Source organism: Phacochoerus africanus, chromosome 15, assembly GCF_016906955.1.
Source record: "Phacochoerus africanus isolate WHEZ1 chromosome 15, ROS_Pafr_v1, whole genome shotgun sequence".
Taxonomy (NCBI): Eukaryota; Metazoa; Chordata; class Mammalia; order Artiodactyla; family Suidae; genus Phacochoerus; species Phacochoerus africanus.
This window is the reverse complement of record NC_062558.1, coordinates 90,157,101-90,184,319: the sequence shown is the minus strand read 5'-3', so window position 1 is coordinate 90,184,319 and position 27,219 is coordinate 90,157,101. Positions and strand designations below refer to the sequence as shown.

Here is a 27,219-nt window from a genome sequence, read left to right as displayed (position 1 = left end):
GCATTCTTTTCATGGTCCCATGGGATATTTGTCAAAATAGGCTGCATTCTAGGTCATAAAACAAATGTTAAAACATTTCAAATCATTAAAATCATACTAAGTATGTTCTCCAATCATAATTAAATTAAATTAAAAAGGAATAATAGAAAAATAACTGAAAAATCTCCAAGTACTTAGGAATTAAGCAACACATTTCTTTTATTGTGGTAAAATGCACATAACATAAAACTTACTATCTTAACCATTTTTTTAAGTGCACAGTCCAATAGTATTGTTTATAATAATATCATAAACAACGTATTTCTAAACAGCTTATGGGTCAAAAGGAAGTTTCAAAAATTTTTTTAAATCTTTTGAACTTAAATTAAAAATATATATAGCATAGAAAATTTGTGAGATGCTGCTAAAGCAGTGCTTAGAGAAAAATTATGGGATTAAATGATTACATTCTAAAAGAACAAAGTTCTCTAAATAAAAATCTAAGCTTCTACCTTAAGAAACTATTTTCAAAAAGAGAAAAAAATACATAGCAAGCAGAAGAAAAGTAATAATAAAGACAGCAAAAATCAATGAAATTATAAATTGAAAAACAATAGAGAAAAAATGAAGTAAAAACCTTGTTCTTTGAAAAGCTTTTAAAAATCGAAAAACCACTAGCTAAGCTGGCAAAGAAGGAAAAAGACAAATTATCAATATCAGAAATGAAAGAGGAAAAAAAAAGAAATGAAAGAGAATAGCACTACACACCTCACAGATATTAAAAGGATAAGAAAATACAACAAATAACTCTGTGCACATAAATGTGACAATTTAGATAAAATGGACCAATCCCCTCAAAGCTACAAACTACCAAAAGTGAGCAAGAAGAAATAAATAGTCAGAACAGTTTATAGCTATTACAAAAACTGATTATGAATATGTAATTTAAAATCTTTCCACCAAGAAAACTGTGGGCCCAGATGTTTCCACTAATGAATTTACCATGTATTTAAAAGACAAATAATACCAATTCTATTCAACTTCTTTCAAAAAATACAAGAGAACACTTCCCAATGCATTTTACAAGGCCAGAGTTATTCTAATATCAAAAGCAGACGAAACCAGTACAAGAAAAGAAAACTACCTGCCCACATTTCTCATGAAAATAGGTGCAAAAATCCTTAACAAAAAACTAATGGAAAATCAAATATAACTACATATAAAATAAATGAGGCACTATGGCCAATTGGTCTTATGCCACAATGCAAGGCTGGTTCACTATTCAAAAATGAGTCAATGTAATCAGTCATATTATTAAACTAAAAAAAATGATCATATGCAGAAGAAGCATTTTAAAATTTAATATATGTTCATGATTTTCAAAAATCTCAATAAAATAAACATAGAAGGAATCATTCATAACCTGATAATGGACATCTAGCAACTCCACCCCCATATCTAATCTAATACTTCATGGCAAAAGACTGAAGACTTTCTCTTCAAGATTAAGAACAAGGCAAGGATGTCCCTTCTCACCATTCCTATTCAACGTCATGCTGGAAACAACAGATCGGAAAGGAAGGTATAAAACTATCACAATTGAAGCTCCTTTTGTGGCTCAGGAGGTTATAAACCTGACTAGTATCCACGAGGATGTGGGTTCCATCCCTGGCCTCCCTCAGTGGGTTAAGGATCTGACATTGCCATGAGCTGTGGTGCAGGTCACAGACACGGCTCAGATTCTGCATTGCTGTGTCTATGGCATAGGCCAGCAGCTGCAGCTCCAATTTGACCCCTAGCCTATTTCCCTATGTCACAGGTGCGGCCCTAAAACAAAACAAAACAAAAGCAAAGCAAAACAAAACAAAAAAACCTTACTATTCACACACACATATAAAGAGAGAAAACATTTACATTATATTATATTTTATATTATACTTTTTAAAACTCCTGGAACTAACAAGTGAATTAGCATGATCTCTGGATGCACAGTTACATATAGAAATTAATCATATTCCTATTCACTGGAAGTAAACAATTGGGAAACAAAACATTTAAAATACCACTTAAAACAGTGCTCCAAAAAAAGATTAAATACATAGTATAAATCTAATAAAAAATATACTGGAGTTCCTGTTGTGGCGCAGCAGAAACAAATCCAACTAGGAACCATGAGGATGCAGGTTTGATCCCTGGCCTCGTTCAGTGGGTTAAGCATCTGGCGTTGCCATGAGCTATGGTGTAGCTCACAGACTTGACTTAGATCTGACATTGCTGTGGCTGTAGCGTCGGCCGGGAGCGATTTGGCCCCTAGCCTGGGACTCTCCATACGCCACAGGCGGCCCTGAAAAACAAAAACAAAAACAAACAAACAAACAAAAGTACACACACACACACACACAGAGTGGCTCTGAATACTGAATACAATAGACCTTGATTTTTTTAAAAAAATCATAGATCTATATAAATGGAAAAGCCTTCTATGTTAGTGAATTGGAAGACTGAATATAGTTAAGGTTTCAATTCTCCCTGAACTTATCTATAGATTTAATCCAATTCCAGGGAAAATCCCAGCAGGATTTTTTGTAGATATAGGCAAACCGATTATTAAATTTACATACATATGAAGAGCCAAAGGCAACAGAACTAAAATAACCAAAGCAATTTTGAAAAGGAAGAATAAATTTGGAGGACTCACATTAGTTGGATTTATGACTAACTATAAAGCTACAGTGATCAAGACAGTATTAGGGAAGGGCTAGACACACAGGTCAATGGAACAGAATAGAGCATCGAGGGAAGACCTACATAAACATGGCTTATTGATTTCCTTTACAACGGAACAAAGACAATTCAGTGGAAAAGAGGGAAATATTTCCAACAAATGGCATTGGAAGAATTAGACATCCAAATACAAAAAAAGAAAAAAAAAGAGTCTCAACTTAAACCTCACACCTTGCACGAAAAGTTAATTCAAAATGGATTCTAGATTTATAAACTTTAGTTAAAACACCAAATCCTAACCACTAGATCACCAGGGAACTCTCCTATAAAACTTTTAAAAGAAAACATCAGAGAAAATGTTCATGACCCTTGGTTAGAGAAAGAGTTCTTAAATATGACATACAAAAAAACTTGATAAAAATAAATTTGAGAATTTTAATAATCATCAAAATTAAAAACTTTCAATCTGTAAAAATTAAAGACTTTCAATCTGTAAAAGACGCTTTAGAAATAAAAAGACAGGAATTCCCATTGTGGCTCAGGGGAAATGAATCTGACTAGGAACCATGAGGTTGCAGGTTCGATCCCTGGCCTTGCTCAGTGGGTTAAAGATCTGGCATTGCTGTGAGCTGTGGTGTAGGTCACAGGCATGGCTCAGATCTGGCGTTGCTGTGGCTCTGGTGTAGGCTGGCGGCAACAGCTCCGATTAGACCCCTAGCCTGGGAATCTCCATATGCCACAGTGTGGCCTTCAAAAAGACAAAAGACAAGAAAAAAATAAATGAAAATAAATGAAAAGACAAGCTACAGACTGGGAGAAAATATCTGCATCCATACAATGGAATAATTGTCAGAAAAAAAAATTAGTATAAATACTGATACAACAAATTGGATGGATCTCAAAAGCCTTATGCTGAGTTTAAAAAGCTAGCCTCCAAAGACTACACACTGTATGCTTGAATTTATACGTCATCAAGGAAAAGACTAAACCATAGGAATAGGAGTTTCTGCTGTGGTACAGTGGGTTAAGAATCCAATCGTACCAGCTCGGGGCACTGTGAAGGCACAGGTTCAATCCCCAGCCCAGCATAGAGGGTTAAAGAATTCCACATTGCTGCAGCTATGGCAGAGGTCACAGCTGTGGCTGGGATTCAATCCCTGGCCTGGGAACTTCCATACGCCACAGGTACAGCCATAAAAAAGGAAAAAAAAAATCTATAGGAATAGATCAGTGGTTGTCTGGGATTAAGGATAGAGAAAGGGTTTCATTATGAAGGGACAGTATTCAGTAGCTATTTGAGGGCGTGGGACTGTTCCGTATCCTGACTGGGGTGGTAGTCACATGACCTGAATTAAAACCCATAAACTCAACACCAAGAAAGGAGCTTTTACTGTATGTCAACTGGAAAAATAATAATAAAAACAAAGGAAAAAACCACAAGACTAATCTCAAATCACAAACACTTGATTTTTCAAACATCCTGCATTTAGCACTGCTTTTATAACCCATGATGAGGTTATTCTTGGCACCACTAAAAAATGGTAAGGTGCCAGGAGTGCTTCTAACATTTGGTGTTAATTTATCCAATTCAACTGAACAAATATTTATTGACTAAGTATTTTCCTGGAACTCTGGACATATTTAAACTAAACAAAGTTAAACCCATACCTGATATGTGAGAAGAGAGATGTAGACAACAAAGATAGGCAAATTATAAATTATAATTTATAGGTAAATTATAAATAACAAAAATTATTATTGTTATATACTATTTACAGTATTGTAATATCATATAAACTGTACTATTATATACTATAAAGTATATTACTATAATATAGTAATAAATATAACAAGGAATAAGCAAAATATATGTTATGAAGAAAGATGATAAATACTACTGCAAGAAAAAATTAGAGCAGAGAAAGAATCAAGAGTGTTAGGGCGTAGGAGGGAAACAATTTACAATTTTAATTTGGGTGACAGGGTTGGGCTCTTTGAAAAGGTAACATTTGGAGTTCCCATTATGGCTCAGGAAACAAATCTGACTAGTATTCATGAGGGCGCAGGTTTGATCCCTGGCCTCGCTCAGTGGGTTAAGGATCCAGCGTTACCATGACCTGTGGTGTAGGTCACAGACGTGGCTCAGATCTGGTGTTGCTCTGGCTGTGGCAAAGGCCAGTAGCTACAGCTCCGCATCACCCTTAGCCTGGGAACCTCCATGTGCTGTGGGTGCAGCCCTAAAAAGACAATAAATAAATAAATAAATAAATAAATAAATAAATGTTCTTTTTAAAAAAAGGTAATGTTTAGGTAGACTTGAAAAAGTGATATAGATACCCAGGGGGAAAGCGTTTCAAGCAAAGGAAATAGCCAGTGAAAAAGATCCCAAAGTGGGAGGGAGTATGTCTCAGATGTTTGGGGAACAACAAAGAAGACTATAGTATTACTCTCATACTGAAGCCACACAAAGAAAAGAGAACTACACACCAATATCCCTTATTAATACATGTGCAAAAATCCTTAACAAAATACTAGCAAAAAAAAAAAAAACAGTAGCATATTTAAAAAATTATACACAGTGATTAAGTGAGATTTAGCCCAGGAACAGTTCAACATAAAAGAAAAAATCAATACAATATACCACATTAATAAATGAAGGAAAAAAAAATCAAACCATCACCTCAACTGATGTAGAAAAAATATTAGAAAATACCCAATACCCTTCCATGATAAAAACACTCAGACAGCTAGGAATAGACAGAAATTTCATCAACATACTAAAGCACACTTATAAAAGAATGAAATCATGCCATTTGCAGCAACATGGATAGAACCAGAAATTACTATACACTAAGTGAAGTAAGTCTACAGAGAAAGACAAATGCCATATGAAATCACTAATATGTGGGATCTAACAAAAAATGATGCAAGAGAAGTTACAAAACAGAAATAGACTCAAGGATTTTGAAACAAAATTTATGGATAGCAAAGGGGAAATGTGGTGGAGGGATAAAAATTGGGGGACTGGGAATGACATATACATACTACTATACATAAAGTAAATAGGTAACAAGGACAGAGTAACCTATTCAATACTATGTAATAATCTATATGGGAAAAGGATATGAAAGGAATGTATGTGTGCGTGTGTGTGTGTATATATATATATACACATATATATATATACATAACTGATTTATTTTGCTATACACAGGAACTAACACAACTTTCTAAGTCAACTATACTCCAATACAAATTTATTAAAAAATAATAATAAAGGACAATTCAAGCCATTGTAAAAATAAATAAATAAATAAAGGGAATTTATGAAAATCCCACAGCTAACACACTAAGTGGTTAAAGTTGGTCCTCAAATTCATATGGAACCCTAAATAACCAAAATAATATTTAAAAAGAAGAAAAAAGTTGGACAACAAACACTTCCTAAGTTTAAAGCTTATGACAATACTACAGCAACCGCAACAGTGTGGTACTAGCATGAGAAAAGACATGTTGACCAGTGGAAAAGAATTAAGAGCCCAGAAACAAATCCATGCATCTACCAGCCAATTGATTTCAACAAGGGCACTAAGACTATTCAATGAGGAAAGAATGGACTTTTCAACATGTGGCGCTAAGAGAACTGGATAGCCACTGGATGTTGAGCCCTGGCCCCACACTCTATAATAGATCAATGACCTAAACATAAGAGCTAAAACTATAAAACTTTTAGGAAAAAAACACAGAGGTAAATATTCATGACTTTGGATTTGACAATATTTTTGCATCTATGACAGCAACTAACTTAATCCCTGGCCTCACTCAGTGGGTTAATGATCTGGCATTGCTATGACCTGCGGTGTAGGTCACAGACATGGCTCAGATCCTGCATGGCTATGGCTATGGTATAGGCCAGCAGCTACATCTCCAATTCGACCCCCAGCCTCCTGGGAGCCTCCATATGCCACAGGCGGCGCAGCCCTAAAAAAAATAAAATAAAATAAAATAAAATAAAATAAAATAAAATACAAAATCCATTTATGATAAAATTGCTCAGCAACTAGGTATAGAAGGACTATAACTCACCATAATAAAGGCCCACAGTTAAATTATACTCAGTGGTAAAGAGTTAAAATGATTTCCTCTAAGATCAGGAACAAGACAAGGATACCTACTTTTGCCACCTTTATTCAACGTATTGTTGGACATCCTACCCAGAGCAAATACGCAATAAAAAGAAATTTTAAAAGCATCTAAATCAGAAAGGAAGAAGTAAAGGTCTCACTATTTGCAGACGGCATGATATCATATCCCACCAAAAAGTTATCAAAACAAATAAACAAATTCAGTAAAGCTATAGAATACAAAATCCATATCCAGTAATCTGTTGTGTTTCTATATATAACAATGGGTGATCAGAAAGAACAATTAAGGAAAAAATCCTATTTGCAATTGCATTAAAAAAAAAATACCTAGGAATAAATTCAACAAAGAAGGTGAAAGACTTGTATCCTGAAAACTTTAAGACATAATGAAAGAAATCAAAGAATACAAATTAATGGAAAAGTATTCTGTGCTCATGGATTAGAAGGATTAATATTGTTAAAACGTCCATAATACTCAAGGCAATTTACAGAGTCAATGCAATCCCTAACAAAATTCAACTGGCATTTTTCACAGAAATAGAACAGATAATCTCAAAAGTTTCAATAGCCAAAGAAATCTTGAGAAAGACAAACAAAACATTTTAAAATCACACACTCTGATTTTAAACTACATTACAAAGTTTTAGTGATCAAAACGGCATGGTATTGGCATAAAAACAGGCATATAGGTCAAAGAAACAGAATAGAGAGCCCACAAATAAAACCATGCACATATAATCAATTAATTTACCAAAAAGTAGCCATGAATATATGATGAGGAAAGAACAGTCCCTTCAATAAATGGTGTTGGGAAAACCAGACAGCCACAAGAAAAAGAGTGAATCTGGACAACTACCTTTCACCATCACAAAAATTAACTCAGAGTGGATTAAAGACTTTAATGTAAGATCTGAAATCACAAAACTCCTTGATATTGGTTCTGATAATTTTTTAAAATATGACAGCAAAAACGAAGGTAATAAAAGCAAAAAAAAAATTTAAGTGGAACTGCCTCAAAATAAAAACATTCTGCACAACAAAGGAAACTATTAACAAAATGGAAAAGAAGCCTACCATGTGGGAGAAAATATTTGCAAATCATATATCTGAAAAGGAATTTATGTTCAAAAATGTACAAAGAACTCTTACATCTTACTAGCAAAAAACATGCAAACAATCTGATTAAAAACACCCGAGGATCTGAATATTTTCCCCAAAAAAAGACATACAAATGGCCAACAGGCACATTAAAAAATGCCCAACATCACTAATCATCAGGAAGACAAAAATCAAAACCATAATGAGAAATTATCTATTATCTGTTAGAATGGCTATTATCAAAAACACAAGAAATAACAAGTGTTGGAAGGAATGTGGAGAAAAGGGAACCTTTGTGCACTATTGGTAGGGTCATAAATGGGTACAGCCAGTAGAGAAGACAGCATGGAAAGTCCTCAAAAAGTTAAAAATAGGGATTTCCTGTCGTGGCACAGCAGAAACAAATCCAACTAGTATCCATGAGGATGCGGGTTCAATCCCTGGCCTTGCTCAGTGGGTTGAATATCCAGCATTGCCGCAAGCTGTGGTATAGGTCGCAGATGCAGCTCAGATCCCATGTTGCTGTGGCTATGGTGTAGGCTGGCAGCTGCAGCTCCAATTTGACCCCTAGCCTGGGAACTTCTATATGCTGGGTGCCACCCCAAAAAGCAACAACAACAAAAAAGTTAAAAATAGAACTATCATACAATCAAGAAATTCCACTTCTGAATATCTATCCTAAGAAAACAAAAATAGTAATTCAAAAAGATATATGTACCCCCATGTTCATGGCAGCACCATGTATAATAGCTAAGATATGAAAACAACCTAAGTGTTCACTGATGGATGAGTAGAAAAAGAAATTGTGGAATATATACACAATGGAATATTACTCAACCATAAAAAGGAATGAAAATTTGCCATTTGCAACAACATGGTTAGAACTTGAGCACATTTTTCTAAATGAAATAAGTCAGAGAGAGAAAGACAAATACCATAAGATACCATTCACATGTGGAATCTTTTTAAAAAAATGAAGAGCTCATAGATACACAGAACAGATTGGTATTTACCAGAGTTAGGGGCTGGGGGTGGGCAAAATGGGTGAAAGGAGTCAAAAGGTACAAAATTCCAGTTATAAAATATATAAGTTATGGGGATATAATATATACCATAGTGAATATAATTAATAATACTGTGTTGCATATATGAAAGTTGCTAAGAGAATAAATCTTAAAAGTTATCACAGGAAAAAAAATTTTTGTAATTATATATGGTGATGGATGTTATCTAGACTTATTGTGGTAATAATTTCATAATGATTGTTGGTGGGAATGTAAGATTGTTTCAGCTGCTGTTTGGTGGTTCCTCAGAAAATTAAACATAGAACTACCATTTGACCCAGCAATTCTACTCTTAGGTACTTCCTGCTCCCCGCAAAAAAAGGAAAGATACTCAGATAAATGCATGCACACATATGTTTATAGCAGCACATGGGCATGCAGACATGCACACACACACACACGCTTTTGTACTCAATCTATGGTCATTAAGAGGAATATGGAAAACCAAGCCAAGCCCAAAGGGAAGATGCAACAGAGCAAGGCTCCCTCAGGTGGCAACTGCTCAGAGGAGTGTGAGTGACTACACCAGGGAGGGAGCCAGTCCACCCTCCAAAGACACCTAAGGTCCAATCCAGGGCTGTCCTCATGCAAAGATTCTTAGAGTTAGGGAGAGCCAAATATGGACTCAGCATCAGGGCACACTCTCCACTCTGCCTGCATGGGGGCCCAGAGGCCTCAGAGGGAGCTGCAAAATGTCAGGCAAGAGTGCAGCCTGGTCTGCAGAGCTTCAGATTCCCATAAACCCCTGGACTGCCCTAGAGGCATGGCTGTGTGGCACTGTCTGAGCCTCGGCTACTGTGAAAAAGGCAAAAGTTTCAAGTGCTTCACCTTTACAGTTGACCAAGCACCTTCACTGGGTCTTTCTAATTGACAGTATATCATATTTATATCCAGAAAGTCAATTCTTACTGGGTTTTGAAACTGTGATATTTAAACTGAACGATTCCTAGTGCCTATTCCAGATGTTTTATGAGACATAAGTCATTAAGTCCCTAAACAACACAGTGAGGTAGATATTGATTACCTCATTTTACAGATAAGAAACTGAGACTCAGAAAAGATAATTTGCTGCAAGTCAGGAAAGTCTCTAGCCCTGGGAGGCCCCATCCTTTCTCTGACCTCTGCTGTCTCTAGGCTGGACTCTCCACTATAGGAAGAACTTTATGGCTATCAACACATACACTAAGGGAAGAAGGGAAGGGAACCAACCCTAACTCTGTTCCTCAGAGGCTAAAGTGCAGTTGCCTGATCCTCAGCACAAACAAGTGAAGGATGTTTGTCTGGTCCTGCACTCACCTAGTCACCTCTCTTCCCCATCCCCACTGCCCCCAGCAGGACAACGTTATCTCTCATCTGTGAGGGAGCCCCCTGATACAGACTCTGCCATCCATGTACTCTTTCCTTGCCCACCCACCCCAATCATCCATGTACTCATTGCACTCACCAGTCATTCATGGGGGCCTGTGATGTAGGTCAGGGGTACTGACCTAGTCCTTGCTCGCATGGAGCTCACCACTCTCGCCCAGGAGAGAGAAATGCAATCAATGCATGTCGCTTCAGTGGAAGAAGCCAGTGACTGAGAGACGCACAACAGTTTTATGCACAAGTGAGAAAAGAGATGATTCAAGTGGCTGATAGATTTCTTGTGGCATCAGCTTTAACATGCATCCTGGTTTCAGAAATGCTAGAGTGTAAAAGGGTGCACCAAAGAAATAAGAAACTGTGGTGGTTGTACAATTGTCAGTGACTTGGTAGTGAGGAGTGCTGAGAGAACAAGAGGTTGGGGTTGGAGCTGCCAGAGAAGGCTTCTAAACAGAGACACGAAGTATAGGAAAGAACTGTCCAGATGAAGGTAGGACAGAAAAAGCAATCCCAGGCAGAAGAAAGTACGTGTATGAAGCCTAAGCAGGAACATGGCTACAAGGTTCAGCGCTGGTGGAGCTGGAAACAATGACGCTGTGGGCAGGTAGGACCCCCAGGGCTCTGTGAGCCATGCTTCCAGTTTCTGACTCTATCCTGGGAGCAAAGGAGATCCTCTGGAGGCTTTTAAGGGGGTCACGCCTGAGTCTTCCAAACACAGGGTGGCCTTCATGCAGACTGTTGAAGTTGTGCATTGCCCCCAGTAGTGGTCACTCTCAGCCATCAGATGTAATTACCTATAACTCAGACTTAAGTTAGGATGTAACGCCTATCTATAAGTGGACATTGTTTCAACAGTAATTATTAGGACAATGATGCAAAACAAAAAGCAGCAGAGGAAGAGGAGGGAATTACAGTGCTCTGGTTTGCAGAGTATCCACTGAAACCTTATCTTTGCCTGGTGTACACCCAAATCCTCTTGTCCCTTATGGACAGGAGTTACAGGCACAACTTAAGTTCAAGATATAGCTCACTGGGATTGTTCCTTTTGCTGGCATAGAAAATAAAAGTCAGCACAAGAGGCTGGGCTGGGAGAGGCTAAATGCTAAGGTGAGGATCTAATCCTCCAGCAGCCAGCAGAGCTGGGGTGACCCTGACTTTGAAGGGGCACCTTTCTGTGCCCAGTTTTCAAGAGTGGCCCTTTCGGACCACAAACCTAGTCATGCCACAGCCCTGTAAGATAAAACCAAACTGGTTAGTGTAGGGAGCTTGCATGTCCTGACACATCTGACCTGCTGCCTCTCCATCTTCTCCTCCAGACCCACCCTGTGGATTGGCTGGTCTAGGAGGACATCATCCATTCCAGGTAAAAGGATCTGGTAAATACCAGAGCAGTGTAAGATTAATCACAATGGCAGCTGCCATTTATCGAGCTCCACAATAGTGTGTGTTTGCATGCATGGGTGTGTGTGTGTGTGTGTGTGTGTGTGTGTGTGTGTGGTGAATATGTGTGTGATATGTGCTTTGAGGAGGTGGTATGTGTGTATGTTTCAAAAAGTCTGTATTTTAGAAATCACATCATATATTTTTGATTTATATAATATACATCTTGTATTTTGTGAGAAATGTTACTTAAGTCATAATTGTTATGCAGATTAACTAACGCCTGTAAAGAGCAAAGCACAGCATCTGGCACACAAGTGCTCAGTGAACAACAGTTGTGATCACTATGACCAACACCATTATCATCTTCAGTCTTTACTTCACTACAGCCCTCAAAGTAGATACTATTATTATTCCTGCATTTGAATTAGGAAACCTAGGAAACCAAAGCTCAGCAAGATAAAGTAACAGGTCCAAGGACCACGGCCACTAAGGTGCAGGGCATGCTGGCCTGAGTCCAAGGCCCACCACCTTTGCCTCCCTGCCTGGAGACCCCGGCCCACTATGTATAGACTAGGCTGAGCCAAGGGGGCTCCAAGGGTCAGTGGTAGGCATGATTGAGCACCCTGTCTCCTATTCCCAGCCTACTGCCCTTGCCCTTTACCCTATAGACTCTCTCAGGAGAGGCTAGGGTTTCACTTCCTCTTTTCCAACCATTAGGATAGGTCAAGGGTAATGTATTTTTTTAATGAGGAAAAAATTGCTCTGTTTATGAAATCTGACTCTTGTACATTTAAAAATTACTCATTGTGAAACCAGGCTGATGTTTGACACAGGAGTTATCTATAAAGAATCAGGGCTGATGCCAATGACAGGTTAGAACCCAAACCTTAAACTGCAGGCCACTGTGTCAGAACATTTAGCAAATCATCACTATTATTGTAGGAATATCCATAAAAAGCAGGACCAACACACATGGGGGTGGGGGCCCCTTGGAGGTAGACATGGATTCAAAATCTTGCTCTATGACTTATGAAATGTGTAAACCTTCAGCCGTGTTATTTGTTCTTTCCATGCCTCCATTTATTTATTGGTAAAATTCTAGAATTTGAAAGGGAATTAAATGAAAATAAGTTGTTAGTGCTCAGCTCCCAGACCTAGTACCACTTACTGAATGTCTTCTGATGTTGACAATTGCCCTCTAAGAGCTGGGAGAGTAAGTTGAACAAGGTTCAACACTAAGATCTTAAGTTAACCTACACGCTGTCCAGGTGGCCAAGGCAGAGGCCTCCTCAGAGAAACCCCTGCCCCTGGAATAGAGAGATCAGGGGACCTCAGAAAGAGCATTCTCTCAAGATAAGGCAAGAAGAAAAGGGCCTGGAATCTGACCAAGGCCTGGCTACCAAATCAGCTGCAGCCTCAATGAGACATTCCTCAGAATAAGGATGGCCTTCATGGAGTCTGGGAAAAGGAAAGTCTTGGAGCAATACTCACAATCAAAAAACATAAACCACACAAAGAAACAAGGAACCTTCAGTAACGACCATAGGGAAAACAGATTGTAGAATCAGACGCTCGATAGACACATAAAAAAAGAATTATGGGAGTTCCCGTCGTGGCGCAGTGGTTAATGAATCTGACTAGGAACCATGACATTGCGGGTTCCATCCCTGGCCTTGCTCAGTGGGTTAAGGATCCGGCGTTGCTGTGAGCTGTGGTGTAGGTTGCAGACACGGCTTGGATCCCGCGTTGCTATGGCTCTGGTGTTGGCCAGTGGCTACAGCTCCAATTCGACCCCTAGCCTGGGAACCTCCATATGCCACGGGAGCGGCCCAAAGAAATAGCAAAAAGACAAAAAAAAAAAAAAGAATTATGTTTAATATATTTGAAGAAATAAAGGAGAGAGAAACATGAGTCATGAAAAGAGATAAAATCATCAATTTATTTGGAAATAACACAGTATATATAGAAATGTAAAATGTGTGATCACTGAAATTGAAAATTCAAAACCTAAATGACAGGATTAAATATCATATCAGACACAGCTAATAGGAGATTCAATGAGTTTGAAGAGAAATCAAAGGAAATTGCAGAGAACACAGCACAGAGAGACAAAGAGATGGAAAATGTGAGAGGTTAAGAGACATTAAGATAGAATAAAAAAGTAAAGCACACATCTTACTGGAGTTCCACAAAAACGTAACAGAAAAAAATTTGGAGAAGAGATAATAATTAAAAAGAATATCTAGGAAGTTCCCATTGTGTCTCATCAGTAACAAGCCCAACTAGTACTCATGAGGATGCGGGTTTGATCCCTGGCCTCGGTCAGTGAGTTAAGGATCCGGCATTGCCAATATCTGTGGTGTAGGTTGCAGATGCAGCTCAGATCCTCATTGCTATGACTGTGGCATAGGCCAGCAGTTAAAGCTCTGATTTGAACCCTAGCCTGGGAACTTCCATATGCCACAGGTGCTGCCCTAAAAAGCCAAAATAAATAAATAAATAAAATTTAAAAAGAAAAATAAAAAGAATATCCAGAATTGCTGAAAGATACCCATGAGCAGATTCAGAAATTCCAATGAATTTCAAACAGAATAAAATTTTCAAATAATCCAAATCAAGACACATTCAATAAAACTAGAACAAGAATGATTAAAAACTCTTAAAAGCAGCTAGATAAAAATGGTAGATTACCTTCCAAAGAAGAGTAATTAAAAATACAGCTAATATCTCAAAGGCAACAATGGAAGCCAAAAGCTGGGGGAGTACTACCTTTTATGTACAATGAAAAACAGCTGTCAACCAAGAATGTACATCCAGCAAAACTATCTTTGAGAAATTTAAGAGAAAATAAGGTCCTCTTCAGACAAATAAAGACCAAGAGACTTTCAGACAAACAGACCCTCACTAAAGAAAAGTCTAATGCATGTACTGCAGACATATGTAAAATAATTTCAAATCATGGCATAGATGCAAGAACGGTGAGCATAGATGTTGAAAGTATGTAAGTAAATCTAAATAAACATTGTGTAAAACACTAGTATTAGATGCCTTATTTGATGGATTAATAAAATTAAAAAGAATTAAAATATTGGGCAACAGTAATATAGATGTTAGGAAACAGTAATGACATTTGTGTCTGAGATCTTTATTTTGGAAGAAGGATAGAGATAAACAATAACAGTACACAGTAAATGTTAAACATTATGAGGATGCCTATTAAATTATTTTTGAGTAACTGCTAAAAGACTAATCATAGAGTATAAATTCCAAACTAGTAGATGCAAAAAATTAAATAAAAAAGACAGGAGTTCCCGTCATGGCGCAGTGGTTAACGAATCCGACTAGGAACCATGAGGTTGCGGGTTTGATCCCTGCCCTTGCTCAGTGGGTTAAGGATCCAGCGTTGCTGTGAGCTGTGGTGTAGGTTGCAGATGCGGCTCGGATCCTGCGTTGCTGTGGCTCTGGCGTAGGCTGGCAGCTACAGCTCCGATTTAGACCCCTAGCCTGGGAACCTCCATATGCCGTGGAAGCGGCCCAAGAAATGGCAAAAAGACAAAAATAAATAAATAAATAAATAAGAAAGACAAACACAAATAATCCAAAAGAAGACAGAGAAAAAGGTAAAATTAAAAAACACTAGTTTAAGACACAGGTTTAAAAAATAGCTCTTTACAGGATAAACATCTAAAGCATAAGGACACAGAAAGCTTAAAACACAAAATGTTTTTTTGTTTTAAATTTCAGGCATGTACTAACCAAAAGAACACTGCATAGCCCTATTATTATTCGATCAAATTGGTACCATGACAAAATTTACTAATGGAGATTAAGAAGGTCACCATATAACGATAAAATTTTTGATATCTCTAAATAATAGAAAAATTAGAAGTGTGTGATTCTAATAGGCTTAGACATATGTACAGCAAAATTAACAGATATTGGCAAATCTACCACTATAATGAAAAATATTTAACATATCCTAGTAAATGATATGCCAAAAATCTTAAAATTTGAACAATATAATTGAAAATTTTCATCTAGTGGGAGTTCCCATTGTGGTGCAGTAGAATCTCACTAGTATCCATGAGGATACAGGTTCGATCCCTGGCCTTGCTCGGTGGGTCAGGGATCTGGCATTGCTGTGAGCTGTGGTGTAGGTTGCAGATGCAGCTTGGATCCCAAGTTGCTGTGGCTGTGGTATAGGCCAGCAGCTATAGCTCTGATTCAACCCCTAGCCTGGAAACTGCCATACACTGTATGTACGGCCCTAAAAAAAAGAGGGGAAAAAAAAAGAAAAATTTCATCCAGTGGACATAAATAGAGCATTGAAACTAACAATTAGAGAATACGCATTCTTTTCATTCATATAGCGTGCATGGTATAGTTATGAAAATTTACAACACTGGGGGAAAGAAGTCAAACTCGATTGATTTCAAAGGACTAGCATCATATAGTCCACTTTCTCTTATGATGAAAAAATTAGAAGCCAATAAAAAAGATGACCAAAAATACTCTGTAGCTTTGAAAATTTATAATCTAAACAGTCAATAAGAAATATTTATCACTAAACCATATTGAAATTTTAACAAAATAAAATTTGTGAGCTAAAGAAATTGTTACAGGAAATTTATATTTACAAAGAGGACTGAAAATAATCTCCTAACAAATTAAGAAAAAGATACTAGGAGTTCCAGTTGTGGCTCAGCAGTAAATAACCCAACTAGTATCCATGAGGATTCAGGTTCAATCCCTGGCCTCACTTGGTAGGTTAAGGATCTGGTGTTGCCATGAGCTGTGATATAGATCACAGACGCAGCTCTGATACTGCTTTGCTATGTCTGTGGCTTAAGCCAGCAGCTACAGCTTCAATTTGACCCCTAGCCTGGGAACTTTCATATGCTATGGGGAGCATATGCCCTAAAAAAAAGGAAAAGAAAAACATACTAGAATAAATCCAAAGAAGGTGGAAGAAAACAGTAAGAACAAAAAAGAGATATGGAAATTCTATGTATGAGAGACAGGAAAAGCTGAAAGTTGGTTCATGGGCCACATTAATAAGTTCACCTCTACCAAGAACACTGGGTGCTTCAGGCAAAAGAGAAAGAATACCTAAATGATAATGTAAGGAATAAAAAGTTAAAAAGATATTGGGAAGAGCCTTATAACAGTAAAATAAAACTTAAATGAAATGAGAAAATAAACTTGAAAAATAACTAAGATTCAAGAATAAATAGAAATTTAGTCTCACCATGATAAATCTTTTCAGAGTTGACATTGGCACAATGTGGCATGAAAAGCTCCCTTTGTCCCTCGCCTTCTGTCTACAACTAGTGAAACATTCATAATTCCATAAAGCTTCATCTGTCCAACACATCAGGATGCTGAAGAGACCCACACATCTGTACGTCTGAAGGTGGATGAACTGGGACACACAGAGGAGACAGAACCAGGGAACGGCAAAGGAAATGCTGGGATCATGGCCTCCCGCCACAGCAGCTGAGCCTGCAGCCGCAGCAAATCTGGTAGAAGCAACAGAGGTGGCACACAGGCCTCAGGCCTCCCAGTTAACTGGCACACATGGCCACAGGGAGCTGGGCAGGACCCATGACCCTGGTCCCTCCAGTCACAACGGCACTCATAACTCTACACCCCCTACCCACCAGTGGCAGCAGCACCCATAAACCCAACAACCTTGGAATCAGGGAAGGTGCCCATGACCGTGGCTCCTCCCTTTCCCCACTAGATAACCCAGGTGACCTCAAGTGACTCAAGACATGGCAGAGGTGCCTTCCATCCCAGTGCCCCAGGTGAAAATGCCAGTGACAGCAGCAACCCTCAGAGCAGCAAGGCATAAGCATTCCTGGAGGCACAAGCAGTGACAATGTGAGCACCAGGGATACCTCTGGCAGAGATGGTAGAGGGTAGAATCTAAGGATCCTCAAATTAGAGCCAGAGGCAGAACAGGTAAGAGAAACCAAAAATTTGTGCTATGGCACCACCTACTGAAAAACAAAAGAAAGGCCTCTAACTAAGAACTTCTTGAACTGTTGGAATCAAAAACAAAGCTTTGCCTAAGTAAGAAAGACATTTCCTACTTCAAAAGCACCAGCAAAGGAACAACTCATCAAGCACCATGAAAAGCCATGATAACACAGTTTCATGAAAAGAAAGTGACAGTTCTCCAGAAAACCAGACTTTAAGTCATAGACAATTGTGATCTAACTGATAGAGGATTCAAAATAGTTATCATGAGGAAATTCAATGAGCTATGGGAAAACTCCGAGTGGCAGTTGAATGAGCTAAAGAGTAAAATTAATAAACAGAAGGAATATATTACCAAAGATATTGAAACTCTGAAAAAAGAAACAAACAGAATTTCTGGACCTGAAGAACTCAATAAATGAGATGAAGAATGTATTAGAAAACATTAGAAATAGAGCAGACCACACAAAAGAGAAAATTAGCAAGCTCAAAGTTAGAAATCTAGAAATGATTTGGATAGAATAGGAGAAAGAAATATTTTATAAATGAAGAAACTCTGTGAGAACTATTCAACTCAATTAGAAAAGGCAACATAAGGATAATGGGTATCCCAGAGGAAGAAGAGAGCTTATTTAAAGAAATAATAGCTGAGAACTTTCAAAACCTGAGAAGAAACTGGATATAAAAGTCCATAAAACTAATAGAGCACCCAATTATCTCACTGCAAAAAGATCTTCTTCAAAACACATTATATTAAAACTGTCAAAAAGTCAATGATAAAGGAAGAATCTTTATGTTTTAAAGACAACCAGGGGGAAAAAAAAGACAGTAACCTACAAGTTACCCCCATTAAGCTATCAGCAGATTTCTCAGCAGAACCTCTACAGGACAGAAAAAAATGGAATGACATACTCAAAATATTTAAAGATTAAAAGCTGTCAACCAAGAATAGTCTATCCAGCAAAGTTATCTTTCAGATATGAAGAAGAAATAAAGTCTTTCCCAGACAAACAAAAGCTGGGGGAGTTCATCCCTACTAGGCTTGCCTTATGAGGAATATTGAAAGGAGCTCTTTCTACCTGAAACAAAAAAGCAGAAGTTCACAAAACTTTGAGTAGCTGATAGACAATCTGGAAATTTCAGCTCTATATCAGAATAAGTTGTTAAATAATTATAGCATAATGATTAAGAGGGGAAAGCATTTAAAACAAATATAGCTACTTCAATTTGGTAATATAATCACAATATAAAAAGGGGTGATTTGTGACAACAAACATAAAAGAGGAAGAAGAAAAGGATAAAACCTGTACAGGCAAATAAAGATGAGATGCTTTCAGCAGAAAAAGAACTACTTAATCTATGAGATAGTTTATACAATTCTTATGGTAACCACAAAACTAAAATCTAGAACAGAGACATGAAACATTAAAAAAAGGAAATTTAGAAAAACATCATATAAAACCACCAAATTAAAAATGGCAGATGGAAAAGCAAGGGAAAAGAAACACTGAAGGAGTACCCATGATGGCACAGTGGAAACAAATCTAACTAGCATCCATGAAGATGCAGGTTCAATCCCTGGCCTCATTCAGTGGGTTAAGGATCCGACATTGCTGTGAGCTGTGTTGCAGGTGCAGACACAGCTTGGATCCTGTGTTGCTGTGGCTGTGGTGTAGGCCAATGGCTACAGCTCCAATTAGAACCCTAGCCTGGGAATCTCCATATGCCGTGGGTACAGCCCTAAAAAGACAAAAGACAAAAAAAGAAAGAAGATATAGAGCAACCAGAAAACAAAGGAGAAAATGGCAGTACTGAGTCTTCATTTATCAATAATGACCCTAAATATAAATGGATTGAATTCACCAATCAAAAGACTGAGTGGCTGAATGATTTAAAAAAAAAAAAAAAAGACCCAACTACATGCTGTCTCCAAGAGACTCAACTCAGAAGAAAAGACAAATAAAAGTTCAAAGTGAAGAGGTGGAAGATGATACTCTAATCAAAAGGCAGCCAAAAGAAAACAAGTGTAGCCATAGTCATTTCAGACAAAACAGACTTCAAGCCAAAAAAAAAAAAAAAACTGGTGGGGAGGACATTACAGATGGACTTTATATAAAGATAAAAGGGACAAACCATCAAGCAGACGTAACATTCATTAGTACACATGCACCTAATACCAAAATATATAAAGAAATTACTAACAAACCTAAAGGGAGAAACTGACAGCAACACAATAAAGTAGGAGATTTTAATACCCCACTTGCATCAATGGACAGATTAGACCGAAAGTCAACAGGAAACACAGGCCTTAAATGAAATATTATAGGAGATGAACTTTAATAAATATAGGACATTCCATACAAAATCAGCAGAATACACATTCTTTTCAAGTGCACATAGAAATTCTTAAGGATAAACCATATGTTGGAGTATGAGGTCTCAATAAATGTAAGAAGACTGAAGCTATATCAAGCATTGATTCCATACACTGGGAGGAAACTTGAAATCAACTAACTACAAGAAGAAAGCTGGAAAATCACAAATATGTGGAAACTAAACAACATGCTATTGAACAACTATTGGGTCAATGAAGAAATCAAAGGAGAAATCAAAAAATACCTGAAGACAAATGAAAATGAAAATATGACATGCCAAAATCTTTCAGTGCAGCAATAGCAGCTCTAAGAGAGAAGTTTATAGCAATACAGGCCTACCTCAAGACATAAGAAAAATCTCAAGAAACAATTTAAACTTACACCTAAAGGAACTAGAAAAAGAACAGACAAAACACAAAGTCAGTAGAAGGAAGGAAATAATAAAAATCAGAGACTAAAAAGACAATAAAATGAAACTAAGAGCTGGTTCTTTGAAAAAATAAACAAAATTGACAAATTTTTAGCTAGGCTCACCAATAAAAGAGTGAAGGGTCAAATAAATAAAATTGGAAATGACAGAGAAGTTTCAACAGATATTACAGAAATACAAAGAATTATAAGAGACTACTCTGAACAGCTATATGCCAATAAATTGGACAACCTAGAATAAATGGATAAAATCTTAGAATCAAACAACCTTCCAACAAAATCTTGATTAATGAAGAAAAAGAAAATCTGTATAAACTGATAACTAGTAAGGAGATTTAAATAGTAATAATACCTCTCCCAAAACAAAAGTCCAGAACCAGAGAACTTCACCTGTAAATTCTATCAAACATTCAAAAAAGAATCTCAAACTCTTCCAAAAAATTGAAGAGGAGGGAATGCTTCCTTACTCATTTTACAAAGCCAGCATCACCCTGATACCAAAACCAGACAAGAACAACACACAAAAAAAAGAAAATTACAATGTATCGGATGAATGTAGATGCAAAAATCCACAAAAATACTAGCAAACCAAGTAAAACAATACAGTAAAAGGACCATACGCCATGATAAGTGGGACTTATTCCAAGGATGCAAGGATGAGTCAACATCTGCAAATCAATCAACATGATACATAATATTAATAAAATAAAGGATACAAATCATATGAGCATCTCAATAGATGCAGAAAAAGCATTTGACAAGATTCAGTATCCATTTATGATAAAAATAACTCTCAATAAAATGGGTATAGAAGGAACATGATAAAGGCTATAAATAATATGTATGTCAAGCCCAGCCAACATAACACTGAACAGTCAAAAACTGAAAGCTTTTCCACTAAGATTAGGAATAAGAAAAGGGGGCCCACTCTCCCCTCTCTTACTCAACATAGTACTGGAAACATTAACACTGAAACTATCCACATTACCAAAAGCAAACTACAGATTCAACGAAATCTCTATCAAAATTCCAACAACATTTTTCACAGAAATAGAATTTAAAAGTCTTATAATTTGTGTGGAACCACAGAAGGCCTTGAAGAAACAAAGCAATTTTGAGAAAAAAGAACAAAGCTGGAGGTGTCACACTCCCTAATTTTGAATTATACTACAAAGTATAGTAATCAAAACATATACAAAGAATTCATACAAGTAAGCAAGATAAAAAAAAACAATTATAAGTGGGCAGAGATTTAAAAAGACATTCCAAAGATGACATAGAGATGGCCAACAGACACATGAGAAGATGTTCCACATTACTGATTATTAGGGAAATGCAAAGCAAAACCACAGAAAGATATCACCTCATGTCCATTGTAATGGCTATTATAAAAAAGACAAGTATATAACAAGTGTCAGCGAATAGAGAAAAAGGGATTACACTGCTGGTAGGAATGCAAATAAATAATACAGAGACTCTTCAAAAATTAATACTAGAACTACCATATGATCCAACTACTTTACTTCTGGGTATGTATCCAAAGAATATGGAAACACTTATTCAAAAAGATATATGCACACCTTTGTTCATTGCAACACTATTTACAATAGCCACAATCTAAGTGCCCATCCACAGATGAATGGATAAAGAGGATATAATCCAAACACACACACACACACGCAATGGAATAATACTCAGCCATAAAAAGATGAAATCTTGCCATTTGCAACAATATGAATGGACCTTGAGCATATTATGCTAAGTGAAATAAGTCAGATAAAAAAAATACACCATGATTTCACTCATATGTGGACTATAAAAAGTAGAAAATAAACAAATAATACAAGAACATAGATAAAGAGAATGAATTGGTGGTTATCAGAGGAGGGGTGTGGAAGGGCAAAATGGGTAAGGAGGATCAACTGTATGGTGATGAATGGAAACAAGCTTTTTGGTGCTAAGTACACTGGTACATACAGAAGTCGAGTTATATTGTACACATGAAATTTACATAATGTGATAGCCAGTGTTACCATAATTTTAAAAATGTGCAAAGAATCTCACTGATATTTGTCCAAAGAAGATATACCAATGGCCAATAAGCACATGAAAAGATTTTCAATATCATTAGCCTTCAGGGAAATACAAATCAAAACCAACATCACCTCCACTAGGAGGGCTGTAATCTAAAAGACAGATAATAGAAAGTGTTGACAAGAAGGTGTTCATATTGAAACCCTCATACACTGCTAATGAGAATGTAAAATAGTGCAGTCACTTTGGAGCATGACTGGTAGTTCCTCAAAATGTTAAAATAGAGTTATCTTATGATTGAGCAATTTCACTGCTAAGTATCTACCCAAGAGGTATGCAAACATACATCTATACAGAAAAAAAGTTGTACATGAATGTTCATAGCAGCATTATTCATAACAGCCCCAAAGAGAAAACAACCCAAATGTACATCTGCTGATGAATGTATAAGTAAATTGTGGTATAACACTGGAATATTACTTGGCAATTAAAAAGAACGAAGTACTTACATATGCTGCAACATGAAGTGTGAAAACTTTATGCTAAGTGAAGAAAATCTAGAAATTTAAAAGTCATATATTGTATGATTCTACTTATATAATACATCCAGAATAGGCAAGTCCACAGGGACAGAAAGTAAATTAGTGCTTGCCCAAGACTAGAGGTAGGGAAAATGGAAAATAATCATTAATGGGTATGGAGTTTCTCTTTGGTGTGATAAAAACGTTCTAATCATGGTGATCAGTATGTGATTATACAAAAAAATATAATTGTGCACTTTAAATGGTTGAATTCTATGATGTGTGAATTGCAGCTCAATAAAGCTGTTTGTTAAAAAAAAAAGTAAAAATAAATAAATAAATCTTCTCACAAGAAAAACATCAGGCTCCTGAGGTTTTACTGGCAAATTCTATCACATAGCTAAGGGATAGAAGTGGTAATCTTTCCATAAACTCTTCCAGATAACAGAAGAGGGAATACTGCCCAAACTATGAAGTATCAGTGTGATAGTAAAAATAGTGAAGAAAGGAGTGTGAAAGGCCAAATTTTCTGATGAACAAAAATTCTTTTAAAATTTAGCAAATCAAATCTAGCAATAATTGTATCATCAGCAAATTGTGCAGGAATGCAAGATTAGAAAACTAATTGATTTACCAGGTTAATTGACAAAACAAGAACAATCATATGATCACAGTAATTGAAGAATTGGCATCCATCCCCCAACATTGACATCTGGCCAGTGGAGGCTCTCTTTGGATAAACACATGCAATGTCTTTCAGAAGCGTGTCCTGTGGCATTAAAACCAATATGGCCTGGAGAGGTGGTGGGCATGATAGCTTACTGTAATATTAATTTGTGTTTTGTCCTTGCTGCTTCAGAGGAATGAAAAAACATACCAACTATTTTTTGCTTTGTTCTTTCATTTTTTCCCCTCCCACTCCAAGGGGGTCGTTTGCGCTCCCTTGCTTTAGTAGAATTCTGTGTTACAGCAATGAAAGTAAAAGAGTTGTTTTTTCAAGGTCTGAGGTCTTTAAGGAGATGAGCCTGCAGAAGTAAGAGCAGTTGTCCTTGTTAGGGGAAATGGAAGCGGCAAGAAAGAACATGATTCTTAAGTATACTGTGGTTTCCGTCTTGTAAGTCAAAAAACCTCACCCACACCTTGGCAGTGCTCTGGGAAGGGAGAGATAAGACCTAGGAAGGGGAAGGCTGCCCAGTACACCAGGAAGGCCAAACCCAGGGACCAAGGCTCCCTAAAGCAACAGAAATGCCAAAGGAGAAATTGAACCTACAGGTAGCAGAGCTCTGCACTCAGTTTCCAAGATCAGATTAAGCCTTCCTGGTTCTCCTGTGACCCACCAGCATCCTCCAACCCTCTATTGAGTCAGATTGGTTTTTTGCCAGGTCACAAGGTAGGAGGGCTTGAATTCACAAGTTAACTTGATTTAAAGAATAGAAAGTCATGTTATCACCAGCAAAGCCCACTGGAGTCCCCAGGAAAAATACGAGAGAATCTAGGTGGTAAGATAAGGTCTAACCTCTTTTGTGCTTTGTCTAGTTTCACTTGCTCATAGCCTACTGTAGAGCAGAGGCCTTGCCCCAAGCACTTCAGACTGGAGTTCTGAGAGCAAAACGGGCTGCGTACCACAACACCGCCGCTGGCGGGGTGAACGCAGAAGCGCTGCCTGCAACACTCAATTCAAGATGGTCGCTGCCCGGAAGCTGCACACTCCCACCCCCACTGTGATTTGGAGCCTGAGCAGCGCGCCTGCGCTATAAGAACCCCGCCCCCCTCCACCCCTCCGGACACAGCAGCCCTGCCCACCGCCTGTCTGAGAGAATGTTTGGTCTAGAACTCTCCAGTCTCCCACAAAAGAAGCTTTCCTTTGTTTCTGAACTGAATTTGGCTCTTTCTACTGCCTTGAATAATACCAGGCTGAAGGACAGTATTGGGGACCACCTCAAGAGGGTGGGTAACAATGCAACATTTCCACACACACAGGTTGTACTACACATGCGCGCGAACTTTGGGTAGGACGCAGACGCCAGAAATATACTGACGATCCCATGTGGAAGCAGGGGGCAAAGCTCTACCTCTCCTCCAGGTCTGGCCACTGCTTGAAGTTTCCCTGGGGGTGACTGCTGGTTTCACCACTCTGGGCATCCACAACTGGCTCCTGCCTGGCCCTCGGGGAGTCCTTCAGGTCCCTGCGCAGGTGGAGGGTGCCTCGGGCCATGCTGTCCAGAAAGCCGAGGATCTGGAGGCAGCTCTGTATCTTGGGTGGAAGTAGGCTGCCAGAGGAAAAGGCCGCACTCAGCAGGTCAGCAAATGGCCTGACCTTGGTGTCCTCCCAGGAGTGCATGGGGGCGTCCTCTTCTTCCACGGCCCCAAAACAGCCCAGCAAGCAGAGGTCCTCTGCCAGCTTCTCATAGAGCCCGTTCCTCCTGAAGAAGTTGCCATTGACGGGGTCTAGGTGCAGTGCCGCAGACAGGGCACAAAGAGTGTGCAGGACCAGTTCCAGGGTCTGGCTGGGAGACACCACCCCCCACGTCTGCAGTGGCGGCTCCTGGAGGGATCCCTCCAGGTCAGAGAGCAGGGACAGCAGTCCATTGAACCCACTGGAGACTCGGAAAGCAGCTCGGCCTTTGGGGGTTTCCAGGATCCGGAGCAGAGACTGAAACCAACAAGATAAAAGTGAGTGAGGTCCAGGAGGCCAGTCTAACTCTGAGCTCCCGCACGTCCCTGCCAAAGCATTCCAGGAGCTTTTCCATGCTCCATGCCATAGGAACAGTGTGCTACCCAAGAGTGATTCTGAATCATTGGGAGGTCAGTACCATTCCTCTTAATTTTTTGTCCCCGCTCGGTGTCTTCTTTCAAATGGCTGCTCTTAAAACCTATGCTGCTTTAGAAGGTTGGTTTCCTACCCTGTATCTTGACTTAAATGCGTCTTCCTCCAAAAAGCTTTCTCTGACCCCTAGCTTTTACTCATCCCAGCCTTAGTGTTCACACATCCCCCTCTAAGTCCCTGAAAAACTCGTCACACTATATTGAAGCTACTTGAAAATCGTCTCAGCCTTCCCCTAGACTGAAGCGCCACGAAATCAGGCTTCCTCACTGCTGCGAAGCGTGGTACATACTTAATACTTGCTAAACTCACAGAATGAACCATTTCCCATGTTGTAAAAGGAGACACAGTGAAATCCATATAAAGCAGCTTATTTACTGTCTCCCCTCTGTGCATGGGTACTTCTAATAAATAAGGAAAGATAGTCCAATGAATCTACTTAAAGCCTGGTGTGAAAAATGTGAGGGAGTTAAGGTGGAAAGAGAAATCCTTAACGGAAAGAAAAACATAGGTATAGCATGTAGAATAGACCATGCATGGAGTATAGGCTATGACAACATACATAGTAGAATCTACCCTCTTCAGATTGCCGCAATTTTTACTAGACAGCCAGACTTTCAATTCTTTCTAAAATCAGGTGTTTACGAAGCACTTCCAATGTTCCATTCATTAAGCCCTGTGTATGGTATACCCTAGTATCCAATATATGCTTTGGAAGAAAGAAATGACTACATTTAAAAAGTTCTCTTTCTGGGCGTTCCCGTCATGGCTCAGCGGAAATGAATCTGACTAATATCTATTAGGACGCAGGTTTGATCCCTGGCCTCACTCAGTGGGGCCTCGAGCTGTGGTGTAGGTCATGGCTTGCATCTGGCGTTCCTGTGGCTGGGGCATAGGCCAGCTGCTACAGCTCCGATTGGACCCCTAGCTTGAGAACTTCCATGTGCCACGGGTGCGGACCTTAAAAAAAAAAAAAAAAAAAGAAAGCTTTCTTTCTGTGCTAAAGCTTCACACTTAAAAGTGAAGAATGTATGGATGATTTTAGGTGAATATCAAAGCCCCTAGCTTTTGATATTTACTATTCACAAAAAATTAAAAAAATCACATAGGACTCCACTAAAGACTTGGGCTTCTTATGCGTGTTTCCCAGATAATGGCCAGTCCTTGTAGTTTTGCTCATGGGTTCTGGAGGGAGACTTGAATTGTTTTGTCCTTTCAGATATTTAATGCACTAGTGACCCAGGAAAGAGGATTGTCGGGGCAGGCACCACTTAAAGCCAATTTCAGGATGCTGGAAAC

At 38.3% G+C, this 27,219-nt stretch overlaps 1 protein-coding gene across 4 annotated transcripts in view; it reads right to left on the bottom strand.

Annotated features, from left to right (window-relative positions):
* WDFY4 (WDFY family member 4) overlaps positions 1-27,219 on the bottom strand; it is a 280,348-nt gene that overhangs the window by 199,005 nt on the left and 54,124 nt on the right. For 3 of the 4 annotated variants that reach the window (XM_047759613.1, XM_047759614.1, XM_047759615.1), the window contains exon 12: positions 25,169-25,749. In XM_047759613.1, coding sequence (XP_047615569.1) covers positions 25,169-25,749 — 581 coding nt within the window. Of the gene's footprint in view, positions 1-25,168; positions 25,750-27,219 lie in introns of those variants that run through there. The other variant, XM_047759616.1, reaches the window with a different exon arrangement.